A 19548-nucleotide genomic window follows, 5' to 3' on the forward strand; every position below is an offset into this window, starting at 1 on the left:
CAGTAGGGTTGAGAGTCAAGTCAATTGGGAGGTAAGTTTGAATGGAGAAAAACTGGAGGAAGTAAAGTGTTTTAGATATCTGGGAGTGGATCTGGCAGCGGATGGAACCATGGAAGGGGAAGTGGATCATAGGGTGGGGGAGGGGGCGAAAACCCTGGGAGCCTTGAACAACGTGTGGAAGTCGAGAACATTATCTCGGAAAGCAAAAATGGGTATGTTTGAAGGAATAGTGGTTCCAACAATGTTGTATGGTTGCGAGGCGTGGGCTATGGATAGAGTTGTGCGCAGGAGGATGGACGTGCTGGAAATGAGATGTTTGAGGACAATGTGCGGTGTGAGGTGGTTTGATCGAGTAAGTAACGTAAGGGTAAGAGAGATGTGTGGAAATAAAAAGAGCGTGGTTGAGAAAGCAGAAGAGGGTGTTATGAAATGGTTTGGGCACATGGAGAGAATGAGTGAGGAAAGATTGACCAAGAGGATATATGTGTCAGAGGTGGAGGGAACGAGGAGAAGTGGGAGACCAAATTGGAGGTGGAAAGATGGAGTGAAAAAGATTTTGTGTGATCGGGGCCTGAACATGCAGGAGGGTGAAAGGAGGGCAAGGAATAGAGTGAATTGGATCGATGTGGTGTACCGGAGTTGACGTGCTGTCAGTGGATTGAATCAGGGCATGTGAAGCGTCTGGGGTAAACCAAGGAAAGCTGTGTAGGTATGTACATTTGCGTGTGTGGATGTATGTATATACATGTGTATGGGGGTGGTTTGGGCCATTTCTTTCGTCTGTTTCCTTGCGCTACCTCGCAAACGCGGGAGACAGCGACAAAGCAAAAATAAAAAAAAAAATATATAAATATACATATACCTGGGAATCCCTGGTTTAAAAAGCGAGATATACATAAGTATACGTATGTAAGTAGGAGAGATGGCCAGAGAGCGTTATTGGATTACGTGTTAATTGACAGGCGTGCGAAAGAGAGACTTTTGGATGTTAATCTGCTGAGAGGTGCAACTGGAGGGATGTCTGATCATTATCTTGTGGAGGCTAAGGTGAAGATTTGTATGGGTTTTCAGAAAAGAAGAGTGAATGTTGGGGTGAAGAGGGTGGTGAGAGTAAGTGAGCTTGGGAGGGAGACTTGTGTGAGGAAGTACCAGGAGAGACTGAGTACAGAATGGAAAAAGGTGAGAACAATGGAGATAAGGGGAGTGGGGGAGGAATGGGATGTATTTAGGGAATCAGTGATGGATTGCGCAAAAGATGCTTGTGGCATGAGAAGAGTGGGAGTTGGGTCGATTAGAAAGGGTAGTGAGTGGTGGGATGAAGAAGTAAGATTATTAGTGAAAGAGAGAGGCATTTGGACAATTTTTGCAGGGAAAAAATGCAAATGAGTGGGAGATGTATAAAAGAAAGAGACAGGAGGTCAAGAGAAAGGTGCAAGAGGTGAAAAAGAGGGCAAATGAGAGTTGGGGTAAGAGAGTATCATTAAATTTTAGGGAGAATAAAAAGATGTTCTGGAAGGAGGTAAATAAAGTGCGTAAGACAAGGAAGCAAATGGGAACTTCAGTGAAGGGTGCAAATAGGGAGGTGATAACAAGTAGTGGTGATGTGAGAAGGAGATGGAGTGAGTATTTTGAAGGTTTGTTGAATGTGTATGATGATAGAGTGGCAGATATAGGGTGTTTTGGTCAAGGTGGTGTGCAAAGTGAGAGGGTTAGGGAAAATCTTTTGGTAAACAGAGAAGAGGTAGTACAAGCTTTGCGGAAGATGAAAGCCGGCAAGGCAGCAGGTTTGGATGGTATTGCAGTGGAATTTATAAAAAAAAGGGGGTGACTGTATTGTTGACTGGTTGGTAAGGTTATTTAATGTATGTATGACTCATGGTGAGGTACCTGAGGATTGGCGGAATGCATGCATAGTGCCATTGTACAAAGGCAAAGGGGATAAGAGTGAGTGCTCAAATTACAGAGGTATAAGTTTGTTGAGTATTCCTGGTAAATTATATGGGAGGGTATTGATTGAGAGGGTGAAGGCATGTACAGAACATCAGATTGGGGAAGAGCAGTGTGGTTTCAGAAGTGGTAGAGGATGTGTGGATCAGGTGTTTGCTTTGAAGAATGTATGTGAGAAATACTTAGAAAAGCAAATGGATTTGTATGTAGCATTTATGCATCTGGAGAAGGCATATGATAGAGTTGATAGAGATGCTCTGTGGAAGGTATTAAGAATATATGGTGTGGGAGGCAAGTTGTTAGAAGCAGTGAAAAGTTTTTATCGAGGAAGTAAGGCATGTGTACGTGTAGGAAGAGAGGAAAGTGACTGGTTCTCAGTGAATGTAGGTTTGCAGCAGGGGTGTGTGATGTCTCCATGGTTGTTTAATTTGTTTATGGATGGGGTTGTTAGGGAGGTGAATGCAAGAGTTTTCGAAAGAGGGGCAAGTATGAAGTCTGTTGTGGATGAGAGAGCTTGGAAAGCGAGTCAGTTGTTGTTCGCTTATGATACAGCGCTGGTGGCTGATTCATGTGAGAAACTGCAGAAGCTGGTGACTGAGTTTGGTAAAGTGTGTGAAAGAAGAAAGTTAAGAGTAAATGTGAATAAGAGCAAGGTTATTAGGTAAAGTAGGGTTGAGGGTCAAGTCAATTGGGAGGTAAGTTTGAATGGAGAAAAACTGGAGGAAGTAAAGTGTTTTAGATATCTGGGAGTGGATCTGGCAGTGGATGGAACCATGTAAGCGGAAGTGGATCATAGGGTGGGGGAGGGGGCGTAAATCCTGGAAGCCTTGAAGAATGTGTGGAAGTCGAGAACATTATCTCAGAAAGCAAAAATGGGTTTGTTTGAAGGAATAGTGGTTCCAACAATGTTGTATGGTTGCGAGGCGTGGGCTATGGATAGAGTTGTGCGCAGGAGGGTGGATGTGCTGGAAATGAGATGTTTGAGGACAATGTGTGGTGTGAGGTGGTTTGATCAAGTAAGTAACGTAAGGGTAAGAGAGATGTGTGGAAATAAAAAAAAGCGTGGTTGAGAGAGCAGAAGAGGGTGTTTTGAAATGGTTTGGGCACATGGAGAGAATGAGTGAGGAAAGACTGACCAAGAGGATATATGTGTCGGAGGTGGAGGGAACGAGGAGAAGTGGGAGACCAAATTGGAGGTGGAAAGATGGAGTGAAAAAGATTTTGTGTGATCGGGGCCTGAACATGCAGGAGGGTGAAAGGAGGACAAGGAATAGAGTGAATTGGATCGATGTGGTATACCAGGGTTGACGTGCTGTCAGAGGATTGAATCAGGGCATGTGAAGTGTCTGGGCTAAACCATGGAAAGCTGTGTAGGTATGTATATTTGCGTTTGTGTACGTGTATGTATATACATGTGTATGGGGGTGGGTTGGGCCATTTCTTTCATCTGTTTCCTTGCGCTACCTCGCAAGCGCGGGAAACTGCTCTTCCCCAATCTGATGCTCTGTACATGCCTTCACCCTCTCAATCAATTCCCTCCCATATAATTTACCAGGAATATTCAACAAACTTATTCCTCTGTAATTTGAGCACTCACTCTTATCCCCTTTGTCTTTTTACAATGGCACTATGCAAGCATTCCACCAATCCTCAGGCACCTCACCATGAGTCATACATACATTAAATAACCTTACCAACCAGTCAATAATACAGTCACCCCCTTTTTTAATACATTCCACTGCAATACCATCCAAACCTGCTGCCTTGCCGGCTTTCATCTCCCGCAAAGCTTTTACTACCTCTTCTCTGTTTACCAAATCATTTTCCCTAACCCTCTCACTTTGCACACCACCTCGACCAAAACACCCTATATCTGCTACTCTATCATCAAACACATTCAACAAACCTTCAAAATACTCACTCCATCTCCTTCTCACATCACCACTACTTGTTATCACCTCCCCATTTGTGCCCTTCACTGAAGTTCCCATTTGCTCCCTTGTCTTATGCACTTTATTTACCTCCTTCCAGAACATCTTTTTATTCTCCCTAAAATTTAATGATACTCTCTCACCCCAACTCTCATTTGCCCTCTTTTTCACCTCTTGCACCTTTCTCTTGACCTCCTGTCTCTTTCTTTTATACATCTCCCACTCAATTGCTTTTTTTCCCTGCAAAAATCGTCCAAATGCCTCTCTCTTCTCTTTCACTAATAATCTTACTTCTTCATCCCACCACTCACTACCCTTTCTAATCAACCCACCTCCCACTCTTCTCATGCCACAAGCATCTTTTGTGCAATCCATCACTGATTCTCTAAATACATCCCATTCCTCCCCCACTCCCCTTACTTCCACTGTTCTCACCTTTTTCCATTCTATACTCAGTCTCTCCTGGTACTTCCTCACACAAGTCTCCTTCCCAAGCTAACTTACTCTCACCACCCTCTTCACCCCAACATTCACTCTTCTTTTCTGAAAACTCATACAAATCTTCACCTTAGCCTCCACAAGATAATGATCAGACATCCCTCCAGTTGCACCTCTCAGCACATTAACATCCAAAAGTCTCTCTTTCACGCGCCTGTCAATTAACACGTAATCCAATAACGCTCTCTGGCCATCTCTCCTACTTACATACGTATACTTATGTATATCTCGCTTTTTAAACCAGGTATTCCCAATCACCAGTCCTTTTTCAGCACATAAATCTACAAGCTCTTCACCATTTCCATTTACAACACTGAACACCCCATGTATACCAATTATTCCCTCAACTGCCACATTACTCACCTTTGCATTCAAATCACCCATCACTATAACCCAGTCTCGTGCATCAAAACCACTAACACACTCATTCAGCTGCTCCCAAAACACTTGCCTCTCATGATCTTTCTTCTCATGCCCAGGTGCATATGCACCAATAATCACCCATCTCTCTCCATCAACTTTCAGTTTTACCCATATCAATCAAGAATTTACTTTCTTCATTCTATCACATACTCCCACAACTCCTGTTTCAGGAGTACTGCTACTCCTTCCCTTGCTCTTGTCCTCTCACTAACCCCTGACTTTACTTCCAAGACATTCCCAAACCACTCTTCCCCTTTACCCTTGAGCTTCGTTTCACTAAGAGCCAAAACATCCAGGTTCCTTTCCTCAAACATACTACCTATCTCTCCTTTTTTCACATCTTGGTTACATCCACACACATTTAGACACCCCAGTCTGAGCCTTCGAGGAGGATGAGCACTCCCCCCGTGACTCCTTCTTCTGTTTCCCATTTTAGAAGGTTAAAAAATACAAGGAGGAGAGGATTTCTGGCCCCCCCGCTCCCGCCCCCTCTAGTCGCCTTCTACGACACGCGAGGAATGCGTGGGAAGTATTCTTTCACCCCTATCCCCAGGGATAATATATATATATATATATATATATATATATATATATATATATATATATATATATATATATATATATATTTTTTATTATACTTTGTCGCTGTCTCCCGCGTTTGCGAGGTAGCGCAAGGAAACAGACGAAAGAAATGGCCCAACCCCCCCCCCATACACATGTATATACATACGTCCACACACGCAAATATACATACCTACACAGCTTTCCATGGTTTACCCCAGACGCTTCACATGCCTTGATTCAATCCACTGACAGCACGTCAGCCCCGGTATACCACATCGCTCCAATTCACTCTGTTCCTTGCCCTCCTTTCACACTCCTGCATGTTCAGGCCCCGATCACACAAAATCTTTTTCACTCCATCTTTCCACCTCCAATTTGGTCTCCCTCTTCTCCTCGTTCCCTCCACCTCCGACACATATATCCTCTTGGTCAATCTTTCCTCACTCATCCTCTCCATGTGCCCAAACCACTTCAAAACACCCTCTTCTGCTCTCTCAACCACGCTCTTTTTATTTCCACACATCTCTCTTACCCTTACGTTACTCACTCGATCAAACCACCTCACACCACACATTGTCCTCAAACATCTCATTTCCAGCACATCCATCCTCCTGCGCACAACTCTATCCATAGCCCACGCCTCGCAACCATACAACATTGTTGGAACCACTATTCCTTCAAACATACCCATTTTTGCTTTCCGAGATAATGTTCTCGACTTCCACACATTCTTCAAGGCCCCCAGAATTTTCGCCCCCTCCCCCACCCTATGATCCACTTCCGCTTCCATGGTTCCATCCGCTGCCAGATCCACTCCCAGATATCTAAAACACTTCACTTCCTCCAGTTTTTCTCCATTCAAACTCACCTCCCAATTGACTTGTCCCTCAACCCTACTGTACCTAATAACCTTGCTCTTATTCACATTTACTCTTAACTTTCTTCTTCCACACACTTTACCAAACTCAGTCACCAGCTTCTGCAGTTTCACACATGAATCAGCCACCAGCGCTGTGTCATCAGCGAACAACAACTGACTCACTTCCCAAGCTCTCTCATCCCCAACAGACTTCATACTTGCCCCTCTTTCCAAAACTCTTGCATTTACCTCCCTAACAACCCCATCCATAAACAAATCAAACAACCATAGAGACATCACACACCCCTGCCGCAAACCTACATTCACTGAGAACCAATCACTTTCCTCTCTTCCTACACGTACACTTGCCTTACATCCTCGATAAAAACTTTTCACTGCTTCTAACAACTTTCCTCCCACACCATATATTCTTAATACCTATATATATATATATATATATATATATATATATATATATATATATATATATATATATATATATGGAGAGGGCATATGATAGAGTTGATAGAGATGCTCTGTGGAAGGTATTAAGAATATATGGTGTGGGAGGAAAGTTGTTAGAAGCAGTGAAAAGTTTTTATCGAGGATGTAAGGCATGTGTACGTGTAGGAAGAGAGGAAAGTGATTGGTTCTCAGTGAATGTAGGTTTGCGGCAGGGGTGTGTGATGTCTCCATGGTTGTTTAATTTCTTTATGGATGGGGTTGTTAGGGAGGTAAATGCAAGAGTTTTGGAAAGAGGGGCAAGTATGAAGTCTGTTGGGGATGAGAGAGCTTGGGAAGTGAGTCAGTTGTTGTTCGCTGATGATACAGCGCTGGTGGCTGATTCATGTGAGAAACTGCAGAAGCTGGTGACTGAGTTTGGTAAAGTGTGTGGAAGAAGAAAGTTAAGAGTAAATGTGAATAAGAGCAAGGTTATTAGGTACAGTAGGGTTGAGGGTCAAGTCAATTGGGAGGTGAGTTTGAATGGAGAAAAACTGGAGGAAGTGAAGTGTTTTAGATATCTGGGAGTGGATCTGGCAGCGGATGGAACCATGGAAGCGGAAGTGGATCATAGGGTGGGGGAGGGGGCGAAAATTCTGGGGGCCTTGAAGAATGTGTGGAAGTCGAGAACATTATCTCGGAAAGCAAAAATGGGTATGTTTGAAGGAATAGTGGTTCCAACAATGTTGTATGGTTGCGAGGCGTGGGCTATGGATAGAGTTGTGCGCAGGAGGATGGATGTGCTGGAAATGAGATGTTTGAGGACAATGTGTGGTGTGAGGTGGTTTGATCGAGTGAGTAACGTAAGGGTAAGAGAGATGTGTAGAAATAAAAAGAGCGTGGTTGAGAGAGCAGAAGAGGGTGTTTTGAAGTGGTTTGGGCACATGGAGAGAATGAGCGAGGAAAGATTGACCAAGAGGATATATGTGTCGGAGGTGGAGGGAACGAGGAGAAGAGGGAGACCAAATTGGAGGTGGAAAGATGGAGTGAAAAAGATTTTGTGTGATCGGGGCCTGAACATGCAGGAGGGTGAAAGGAGGGCAAGGAATAGAGTGAATTGGAGCGATGTGGTATACCGGGGTTGACGTGCTGTCAGTGGATTGAATCAAGGCATGTGAAGCGTCTGGGGTAAACCATGGAAAGCTGTGTAGGTATGTATATTTGCGTGTGTGGACATATGTATATACATGTGTATGGGGGGGTGGTTGGGCCATTTCTTTCGTCTGTTTCCTTGGAACCTCTATTCCTTCAAACATACCCATTTTTGCTTTCCGAGATAATGTTCTCGACTTCCACACATTCTTCAAGGCTCCCAGAATTTTCGCCCCCTCCCCCACCCTATGATCCACTTCCGCTTCCATGTTTCCATCCCCTGCCAGATCCACTCCCAGATATCTAAAACACTTCACTTCCTCCAGTTTTTCTCCATTCAAACTCACCTCCCAATTGACTTGACCCTCAACCCTACTGTACCTAATAACCTTGCTCTTATTCACATTTACTCTCAACTTTCTTCTTTCACACACTTTACCAAACTCAGTCACCAGCTTCTGCAGTTTCTCACATGAATCAGCCACCAGCGCTGTATCATCAGCGAACAACAACTGACTCACTTCCCAAGCTCTCTCATCCACAACAGACTTCATCCTTGCCCCTCTTTCCAAAATTCTTGCATTCACCTCCCTAACAACCCCATCCATAAAGAAATTAAACAACCATGGAGACATCACACACCCCTGCCGCAAACCTACATTCACTGAGAACCAATCACTTTCCTCTCTTCCTACACGTACACATGCCTTACATCCTCGATCAAAACTTTTCACTGCTTCTATCAACTTGCCTCCCACACCATATATTCTTAATACCTTCCACAGAACATCTCTATCAACTCTATCATATGCCTTCTCCAGATCCATAAATGCTACTTACAAATCCATTTGCTTTTCTAAGTATTTCTCACATACATTCTTCAAAGCAAACACCTGATCCACACATCCTCTACCACTTCTGAAACCACACTGCTCTTCCCCAATCTGATGCTCTGTACATGCCTTCACCCTCTCAATCAATACCCTCCCATACAATTTGCCAGGAATACTCAACAAACTTATACCTCTGTAATTTGAGCACTCACTCTCATCCCCTTTGCCTTTGTACAATGGCACTATGCACGCATTCCGCCAATAACCTTACCAACCAGTCAACAATACAGTCACCCCCTTTTTTTAATAAATTCCACTGCAATACCATCCAAACCTGCTGCCTTGCCGGCTTTCATCTTCCACAAAGCTTTTACTACCTCTTCTCTGTTTACCAAATCATTTTCCCTAACCCTCGTACTTTGTACACCACCTCGACCAAAACACCCTATATCTGCCACTCTATCATCAAACACATTCAACAAACCTTCAAAATACTCACTCCATCTCCTTCTCACATCACCACTACTTGTTATCACCTCCCCATTTGCGCCCTTCACTGAAGTTCCCATTTGCTCCCTTGTCTTACGCACTTTATTTACCTCCTTCCAGAACATCTTTTTATTCTCCCTAAAATTTAATGATACTCTCTCACCCCAACTCTCATTTGCCCTCTTTTTCACCTCTTGCACCTTTCTCTTGACCTCCTGTCTCTTTCTTTTATACGTCTCCCACTCAGTTTCATTTTTTCCCTGCAAAGATCATCCAAATGCCCCTCTCTTCTCTTTCACTAATACTCTTACTTCTTCATCCCACCACTCACTACCCTTTCTAATCAACCGACCTCCCACTCTTCTCATGCCACAAGCATCTTTTGCGCAATCCATCACTGATTCCCTAAATACATCCCATTCCTCCCCCACTCCCCTTACTTCCATTGTTCTCACCTGGCGACCCGGGAAGGTTTGTATACAAAATGCAGGATCGGCAGCTCATCCTACCTTGGAAGTGATATTTGGACCCAGTTACCTCGTGAAATGCAATATCATGAAAAGCAAGACACTTCATCTAGTGTCAGCTGTACATAGGATGATAAGCATAGCAATACTGCACAGCCACAAAATCCTCAGATCATGAAAAGCAAGACACTTCTTCATGTGCCAGCTGTTCACACGATGATATGCTTAGAGATCCTGCACTGCAACAAGACCCTCAAGCAAACGACTTGGCGCGTCGTCTGAGGGGCGGTCGTCATGGGCGAATGCACAGCACCAAGAATGAATTGTACAGCAAGGTATGACCTTCTACGATGTCACTGACGGCCGCACTGATGCCAAGGGATCCCATAGGATGAGGAAAAGTCCCAGTTGCCAACGGAACTACCTTGGCCCACCAGTGATGCTACTACGTTTGTGAATCAAGAACCATTGCAACACAAACCTCGCAAGGTGGTAGTGTCCCGCAGTGTATCGAGACAGACTTCCCCAGAACTTTTTTTAAAGGGGAAGTAAATGTTTATAGTTGTGTTACTGGAGTGATAGTTTTCATACATGGTGCTTTGACAAGAAAATAGTGAAATTGAAAAAATGTAGCTTAGACATTGAAGCTTATTGATACAGTGGTTAAATTGATGAGAACTACTATTGACGTTTGTGTAAATAAATCAAACATTTCCTTTTTCCATAGCCAGAGGTTGAACCATTATGTGACATTCATTTTTTCATTTCATTTCAAGCTAGAAGTTTCAGTTTTCTAAATTGTTTCTTACATTTTTCACATGTATATATATGTATGTGTGTGTGTGTGTATGTGTGCGTGTGTGTGTGTATGTGTGTGTATGTGTATATATATATATGTATATTATCCCTGGGGATAGGGGTGAAAGAATACTTCCCACGCATTCCTCGCGTGTCGTAGAAGGCGACTAGAGGGGACAGGAGCGGGGGGCCAGAAATCCTCCCCTCCTTGTATTTTTTTAACTTTCTAAAATGGGAAACAGAAGAAGGAGACACACGGGGAGTGCTCATCCTCCTCGAAGGTTAAATCGATGATATATAAATTTTCCAAAAGAAGGAACAGAGAAGGGGGCCATATGAGGATATTCCCTCAAAGGCTCAGTCCTCTGTTCTTAACGCTACCTCGCTAATGCGGGAAATGGCGAATAGTATGAAAAAAAAAATATATATATATACACATGTATATACATACGTCCACACACGCAAATATACATACCTACACAGCTTCCCATGGTTTACCCCAGACGCTTCACTTGCCTTGATTCAATCCACTGACAGCACATCAACCCCAGTATACCACATCGCTCCAATTCACTCTATTCCTTGCCCTCCTTTCACCCTCCTGCATGTTCAGGCCCCGATCACACAAAATCTTTTTCACTCCATCTTTCCACCTCCAATTTGGTCTCCCTCTTCTCCTCGTTCCCTCCACCTCCAACACATATATCCTCTTGGTCAATCTTTCCTCACTCATTCTCTCCATGTGCCCAAACCATTTCAAAACACCCTCTTCTGCTCTCTCAACCACGCTCTTTTTATTTCCACACATCTCTCTTACCCTTACGTTACTCACTCGATCAAACCACCTCACACCACACATTGTCCTCAAACATCTCATTTCCAGCACATCCATCCTCCTGTGCACAACTCTATCCATAGCCCATGCCTCGCAACCATACAACATTGTTGGAACCACTATTCCTTCAAACATACCCATTTTTGCTTTCCGAGATAATGTTCTCGACTTCCACACATTCTTCAAGGCCCCCAGAATTTTCGCCCCCTCCCCTACCCTATGATCCACTTCCGCTTCCATGGTTCCATCCGCTGCCAGATCCACTCCCAGATATCTAAAACACTTCACTTCCTCCAGTTTTTCTCCATTCAAACTCACCTCCCAATTGACTTGACCCTCAACCCTACTGTACCTATATATATATATATATATATATATATATATATATCCCTGGGGATAGGGGAGAAAGAATACTTCCCACGTATTCCCTGCGTGTCGTAGAAGGCGACTAAAAGGGAAGGGAGCGGGGGGCTGGAAATCCTCCCCTCTCGTTTTTTTTTTTTTTTTTTTTTTTTTTAATTTTCCAAAAGATGGAACAGAGAAGGGGGCCAGGTGAGGGTATTCCCTCAAAGGCCCAGTCCTCTGTTCTTAACGCTACCTCGCTATCGCGGGAAATGGCGAATAGTATGAAAAAAAAAAAAAAAAAAAAAAATATATATATATATATATATATATATATATATATTTTTTTTTTTTTTTTTTATACTTTGTCGCTGTCTCCCGCGTATTGCGAGGTAGCGCAAGGAAACAGACGAAAGAAATGGCCCAACCCCCCCCATACACATGTACATACACACGTCCACACACACAAATATACATACCTACACAGCTTTCCATGGTTTACCCCGGACGCTTCACATGCCTTGATTCAATCCACTGACAGCACGTCAACCCCTGTATACCACATCGCTCCAATTCACTCTATTCCTTGCCCTCCTTTCACCCTCCTGCATGTTCAGGCCCCGATCACACAAAATCTTTTTCACTCCATCTTTCCACCTCCAATTTGGTCTCCCTCTTCTCCTCGTTCCCTCCACCTCCGACACATATATCCTCTTGGTCAATCTTTCCTCACTCATTCTCTCCATGTGCCCAAACCATTTTAAAACAATCTCTTCTGCTCTCTCAACCACGCTCTTTTTATTTCCACACATCTCTCTTACCCTTACGTTACTTACTCGATCAAACCACCTCACACCACACATTGTCCTCAAACATCTCATTTCCAGCACATCCATCCTCCTGCGCACAACTCTATCCATAGCCCACGCCTCGCAACCATACAGCATTGTTGGAACTACTATTCCTTCAAACATACCCATTTTTGCTTTCCGGGATAATGTTCTCAACTTCCACACATTTTTCAAGGCTCCCAAAATTTTCGCCCCCTCCCCCACCCTATGATCCACTTCCGCTTCCATGGTTCCATCCGCTGACAGATCCACTCCCAGATATCTAAAACACTTCACTTCCTCCAGTTTTTCACCATTCAAACTCACCTCCCAATTGACTTGACCCTCAGCCCTACTGTACCTAATAACCTTGCTCTTATTCACATTTACTCTTAACTTTCTTCTTCCACACACTTTACCAAACTCCGTCACCAGCTTCTGCAGTTTCTCACATGAATCCGCCACCAGCGCTGTATCATCTGCGAACAACAACTGACTCACTTCCCAAGCTCTCTCATCCCCAACAGACTTCATACTTGCCCCTCTTTCCAAGACTCTTGCATTTACCTCCCTAACAACCCCATCCATAAACAAATTAAACAACCATGGAGACATCACACACCCCTGCCGCAAACCTACATTCACTGAGAACCAATCACTTTCCTCTCTTCCTACACGTACACATGCCTTACATCCTCGATAAAAACTTTTCACTGCTTCTAACAACTTGCCTCCCACACCATATATTCTTAATACCTTCCACAGAGCATCTCTATCAACTCTATCATATGCCTTCTCCAGATCCATAAATGCTACATACAAATCCATTTGCTTTTCTAAGTATTTCTCACATACATTCTTCAAAGCAAACACCTGATCCACACATCCTCTACCACTTCTGAAACCACACTGCTCTTCCCCAATCTGATGCTCTGTACATGCCTTCACCCTCTCAATCAATACCCTCCCATATAATTTACCAGGAATACTCAACAAACTTATACCTCTGTAATTTGAGCACTCACTCTTATCCCCTTTGCCTTTGTACAATGGCACTATGCACGCATTCCGCCAATCCTCAGGCACCTCAGCATGAGTCATACATACATTAAATAACCTTACCAACCAGTCAACAATACAGTCACCCCCTTTTTTAATAAATTCCACTGCAATACCATCCAAACCTGCTGCCTTGCCGGCTTTCATCTTCCGCAAAGCTTTTACTACCTCTTCTCTGTTTACCAAATCATTTTCCCTAACCCTCTCACTTTGCACACCACCTCGACCCAAACACCCTATATCTGCCACTCTGTCATCAGACACATTCAACAAACCTTCAAAATACTCATTCCATCTCCTTCTCACATCACCACTACTTGTTATCACCTCCCCATTTACGCCCTTCACTGAAGTTCCCATTTGCTCCCTTGTCTTACGTACCCTATTTACCTCCTTCCAGAACATCTTTTTATTCTCCCTAAAATTTACTGATAGTCTCTCACCCCAACTCTCATTTGCCCTTTTTTTCACCTCTTGCACCTTTCTCTTCACCTCCTGTCTCTTTCTTTTATACTTCTCCCACTCAATTGCATTTTTTCCCTGCAAAAATCGTCCAAATGCCTCTCTCTTCTCTTTCACTAATACTCTTACTTCTTCATCCCACCACTCACTACCCTTTCTAAACAGCCCACCTCCCACTCTTCTCATGCCACAAGCACCTTTTGCGCAATCCATCACTGATTCCCTAAATACATCCCATTCCTCCCCCACTCCCCTTACTTCCATTGTTCTCACCTTTTTCCATTCTGTACACAGTCTCTCCTGATACTTCTTCACACAGGTCTCCTTCCCAAGCTCACTTACTCTCACCACCTTCTTCACCCCAACATTAACTCTTCTTTTCTGAAAACCCATACTAATCTTCACCTTAGCCTCCACAAGATAATGATCAGACATCCCTCCAGTTGCACCTCTCAGCACATTGACATCCAAAAGTCTCTCTTTCGCACGCCTGTCAATTAACACGTAATCCAATAATGCTCTCTGGCCATCTCTCCTACTTACATAAGTATACTTATGTATATCTCGCTTTTTAAACCAGGTATTCCCAATCATCAGTCCTTTTTCAGCACATAAATCTACAAGCTCTTCACCATTTCCATTTACAACACTGAACACCCCATGCATACCAATTATTCCCTCAACTGCCACATTACTCACCTTTGCATTCAAATCACCCATCACTATAACCCGGTCTCGTGCATCAAAACCGCTAACACACTCATTTAGCTGCTCCCAATATATATATATATATATATATATATATATATATATATATATATATATATATATATTCTTTTTTTGCTTTGTCGCTGTCTCCCGCGTTTGCGAGGTAGCGCAAGGAAACAGACGAAAGAAATGGCCCAACCCATCCCCATACACATGTATATACATACGTCCACACACGCAAATATACATACCTACACAGCTTTCCATGGTTTACCCCAGACGCTTCACATGCCCTGATTCAATCCAACTGACAGCACGTCAACCCCCGTATACCACATCGATCCAATTCACTCTATTCCTTGCCCACCTTTCACCCTCCTGCATGTTCAGGCTCCGATCACTCAAAATCTTTTCACTCCATCTTTCCACCTCCAATTTGGTCTCCCACTTCTCGTTCCCTCCACCTCCGACACATATATCCTCTTGGTCAATCTTTCCTCGCTCATTCTCTCCATGTGACCAAACCATTTCAAAACACCCTCTTCTGCTCTCTCAACCACACTCTTTTTATTACCATACATCTCTCTTACCCTATTATTACTTACTCGATCAAGCCACCTCACACAACATATTGTCCTAAAACATCTCATTTCCAGCACATCCACCCTCTTCTGCACAACTCTATCCATTGCCCACGCCTCGCAACCATACAACATTGTTGGAACCACTATTCCTTCAAACATACCCATTTTTGCTTTCCGAGATAATGTTCTCGAATTCCACACATTCTTCAAGGCTCCCAGAATTTTCACCCCTTCCCCCACCCTATGATTCACTTCCGCTTCCATGGTTCCATCCACTGCCAAATCCACTCCCAGATATCTAAAACACTTCAGTTCCTCCAGTTTTTCTCCATTCAAACTTACCTCCCAATTTACTTGACCCTCAACCCTACTGTACCTAATAACCTTACTCTTATTCACATTTACTCTCAACTTTCTTCTTTCACACACTGTACCAAACTCAGTCACCAGCTTCTGCAGTTTCTCACATGAATCAGCCACCAGCGCTGTATCATCAGCGAACAACAACTGACTCACTTCCCAAGCTCCCTCATCCACAACAGACTGCATGCATACTTGCCCCTTTCCAAAACTCTTGCATTCACCTCCCTAACAACCCCATCCATAAACAAATTAAACAACCATGGAGACATCACACACCCCTGCCGCAAACCTACATTCACTGAGAACCAATCCCTTTCCTCTCTTCCTACACGTACACATGCCTTACATCCTCGATAAAAACTTTTCACTGCTTCTAACAACTTGCCTCCCACACCATATATTCTTAATACCTTCCACAGAGCATCTCATCAACTCTATCATATGCCTTCTCCAGATCCATAAATGCAACATACAAATCCATTTGCTTTTCTAAGTATTTCTCACATACATTCTTCAAAGCAAACAACTGATCCACACATCCTCTACTACTTCTGAAACCACACTGCTCTTCCCCAATCTGATGCTCTGTACATGCCTTCACCCTCTCAATCAATACCCTCCCATATAATTTACCATATATATATATATATATATATATATATATATATATATATATATATATATATATATATATTTTTTTTTGCTTTGTCGCTGTCTCCCGCGTTTGCAAGGTAGTGCAAGGAAACAGACGAAAGAAATGGCCCAACCCACCCCCATACACATGTATATACATACGTCCACACATGCAAATATACATACCTACACAGCTTTCCATGGTTTACCCCAGACGCTTCACATGCCCTGATTCAATCCACTGACAGCACGTCAACCCCGGTATAACACATCGATCCAATTCACTCTATTCCTTGCCCTCCTTTCACCCTCCTGCATGTTCAGGCCCCGATCACACAAAATCTTTTTCACTCCATCTTTCCACCTCCAATTTGGTCTCCCACTTCTCCTCGTTCCCTCCACCTCCGACACATATATCCTCTTGGTCAATCTTTCCTCACTCATTCTCTCCATGAGCCTAAACCATTTCAAAACACCCTCCTCTGCTCTCTCAACCACACTCTTTTTATTTCCATACATCTCTCTTACCCTTACATTACTTACTCGATCAAACCACCTCACACCACACATTGTCCTCAAACATCTCATTTCCAGCACATCCATCCTCCTGCGTACAACTCTATCCATAGCCCAAGCCTCGCAACCATACAACATTGTTGGAACCACTATTCCTTCAAACATACCCATTTTTGCTTTCCGAGATAATGTTCTCAACTTCCGCACATTCTTCAAGGCTCAAGGATTTTCGCCCCCTCCCCCACCCTATGATCCACTTCCGCTTCCATGGTTCCATCCGCTGCCAGATCCACTCCCAGATATCTAAAACACTTTACTTCCTCCAGTTTTTCTCCATTCAAACTTTTATATATATATATATATATATGTATATATATATATATATATATATATATATATATATATATATATATATATATATATATATTTTACAGTTATGAGTCTGTGTAATGTCCCTCCAACAATATCATAAAGCTAAGCACTTAACAATCCTACTGTACAGCAATATTAGTCTAGCTCCTCTGCTGCCATGGACTGTTGTGATGATGATGGGCCGCCTATAGTTCCTTCATCTTCAGAATCATCATCTCCAAGGCCCCCACCTAGAAGTCCCTGGATCAAATTCCCTGAAAGGATTAAGAACACAATTTTGTAAAGTACTCACCTTTATATATCATAGCTTTCTGAATGAGTAAGATGATAGAAATAACATTTTTCATTATTTCTTTACATATAATTTTCACATAAAGATGATATGAATAAACCACTTTTGAAATCATATGGTAACACAAATGGTCAATATGTAGCAAGCCCACTTGCTTATAAAAACACTACAAGGCTGCCAGGTTTGTATTCAGCCTAATGGGGAAATATATCTCTCGTCACTACCCTCCATCATACCTACAAAACAACATGCAATTTATAAAATGTATCACACTCTCTTACAGAACATCTTATACATTTTTCTCAAATTATATGTTTACCATTTCCTAACTCAGAGTGGGGTGCCTAAATGTGTGTGGATGTAACCAAGATGTGAAAAAAGGAGAGATAGGTAGTATGTTTGAGGAAAGGAACCTGGATGTTTTGGCTCTGAGTGAAACGAAGCTCAAGGGTAAAGGGGAAGAGTGGTTTGGAAATGTCTGGGGAGTGAAGTCAGGGGTTAGTGAGAGGACAAGAGCAAGGGAAGGAGTAGCAATACTCATGAAACAGGAGTTGTGGGAGTATGTGATAGAATGTAAGAAAGTAAATTCTCGATTAATATGGGTAAAATTGAAAGTTGATGGAGAGAGGTGGGTGATTATTGGTGCATATGCACCTGGGCATGAGAAGAAAGATCATGAGAGGCAAGTGTTTTGGGAGCAGCTAAATGAGTGTGTTAGCGGTTTTGATGCACGAGACCGGGTTATAGTGATGGGTGATTTGAATGCAAAGGTGAGTAGTGTGGCAGTTGAGGGAATAATTGGTATGCATGGGGTGTTCAGTGTTGTAAATGGAAATGGTGAAGAGCTTGTAGATTTATGTGCTGAAAAAGGACTGATGATTGGGAATACCTGGTTTAAAAAGCGAGATATACATAAGTATACTTATGTAAGTAGGAGAGATGGCCAGAGAGCGTTATTGGATTACGTGTTAATTGACAGGCGTGCGAAAGAGAGACTTTTGGATGTCAATGTGCTGAGAGGTGCAACTGGAGGGATGTCTGATCATTATCTTGTGGAGGCTAAGGTGAAGATTAGTATGGGTTTTCAGAAAAGAAGAGTGAATGTTGGGGTGAAGAAGGTGGTGAGAGTAAGTGAGCTTGGGAAGGAGACCTGTGTGAAGAAGTATCAGGAGAGACTGTGTACAGAATGGAAAAAGGTGAGAACAATGGAAGTAAGGGGAGTGGGGGAGGAATGGGATGTATTTAGGGAATCAGTGATGGATTGCGCAAAAGATGCTTGTGGCATGAGAAGAGTGGGAGGTGGGCTGTTTAGGAAGGGTAGTGAGTGGTGGGATGAAGAAGTAAGAGTATTAGTGAAAGAGAAGAGAGAGGCATTTGGACGATTTTTGCAGGGAAAAAATGCAATTGAGTGGGAGAAGTATAAAAGAAAGAGACAGGAGGTCAAGAGAAAGGTGCAAGAGGTGAAAAAAAGGGCAAATGAGAGTTGGGGTGAGAGACTATCAGTAAATTTTAGGGAGAATAAAAAGATGTTCTGGAAGGAGGTAAATAGGGTGCGTAAGACAAGGGAGCAAATGGGAACTTCAGTGAAGGGCGTAAATGGGGAGGTGATAACAAGTAGTGGTGATGTGAGAAGGAGATGGAATGAGTATTTTGAAGGTTTGTTGAATGTGTCTGATGACAGAGTAGCAGATATAGGGTGTTTGGGTCGAGGTGGTGTGCAAAGTGAGAGGGTTAGGGAAAATGATTTGGTAAACAGAGAAGAGGTAGTAAAAGCTTTGCGGAAGATGAAAGCCGGCAAGGCAGCAGGTTTGGATGGTATTGCAGTGGAATTTATTAAAAAAGGGGGTGACTGTATTGTTGACTGGTCGGTAAGGTTATTTAATGTATGTATGACTCATGGTGAGGTGCCTGAGGATTGGCGGAATGCGTGCATAGTGCCATTGTACAAAGGCAAAGGGGATAAGAGTGAGTGCTCAAATTACAGAGGTATAAGTTTGTTGAGTATTCCTGGTAAATTATATGGGAGGGTATTGATTGAAAGGGTGAAGGCATGTACAGAGCATCAGATTGGGGAAGAGCAGTGTGGTTTCAGAAGTGGTAGAGGATGTGTGGATCAGGTGTTTGCTTTGAAGAATGTATGTGAGAAATAC

The 19548-nt window shown here is 43.0% G+C and overlaps 1 protein-coding gene across 2 annotated transcripts in view; it reads right to left on the bottom strand.

The window, feature by feature from the left end:
• The window catches only part of LOC139750714 (Golgi to ER traffic protein 4 homolog), a 259236-nt gene that overhangs the window by 14188 nt on the left and 225500 nt on the right, over window positions 1–19548 (bottom strand). Inside the window, exon 8 of one of the 2 annotated variants that reach the window (XM_071665388.1) lies at window positions 17235–17360. In XM_071665388.1, coding sequence (XP_071521489.1) covers window positions 17242–17360 — 119 coding nt within the window. In that variant the 3' untranslated portion in view covers window positions 17235–17241. Of the gene's footprint in view, window positions 1–14215; window positions 17361–19548 lie in introns of those variants that run through there. The other variant, XM_071665387.1, reaches the window with a different exon arrangement.

The sequence above is a fragment of the Panulirus ornatus genome, chromosome 10 (genome assembly GCF_036320965.1).
Source record: "Panulirus ornatus isolate Po-2019 chromosome 10, ASM3632096v1, whole genome shotgun sequence".
Lineage (NCBI taxonomy): Eukaryota > Metazoa > Arthropoda > Malacostraca > Decapoda > Palinuridae > Panulirus > Panulirus ornatus.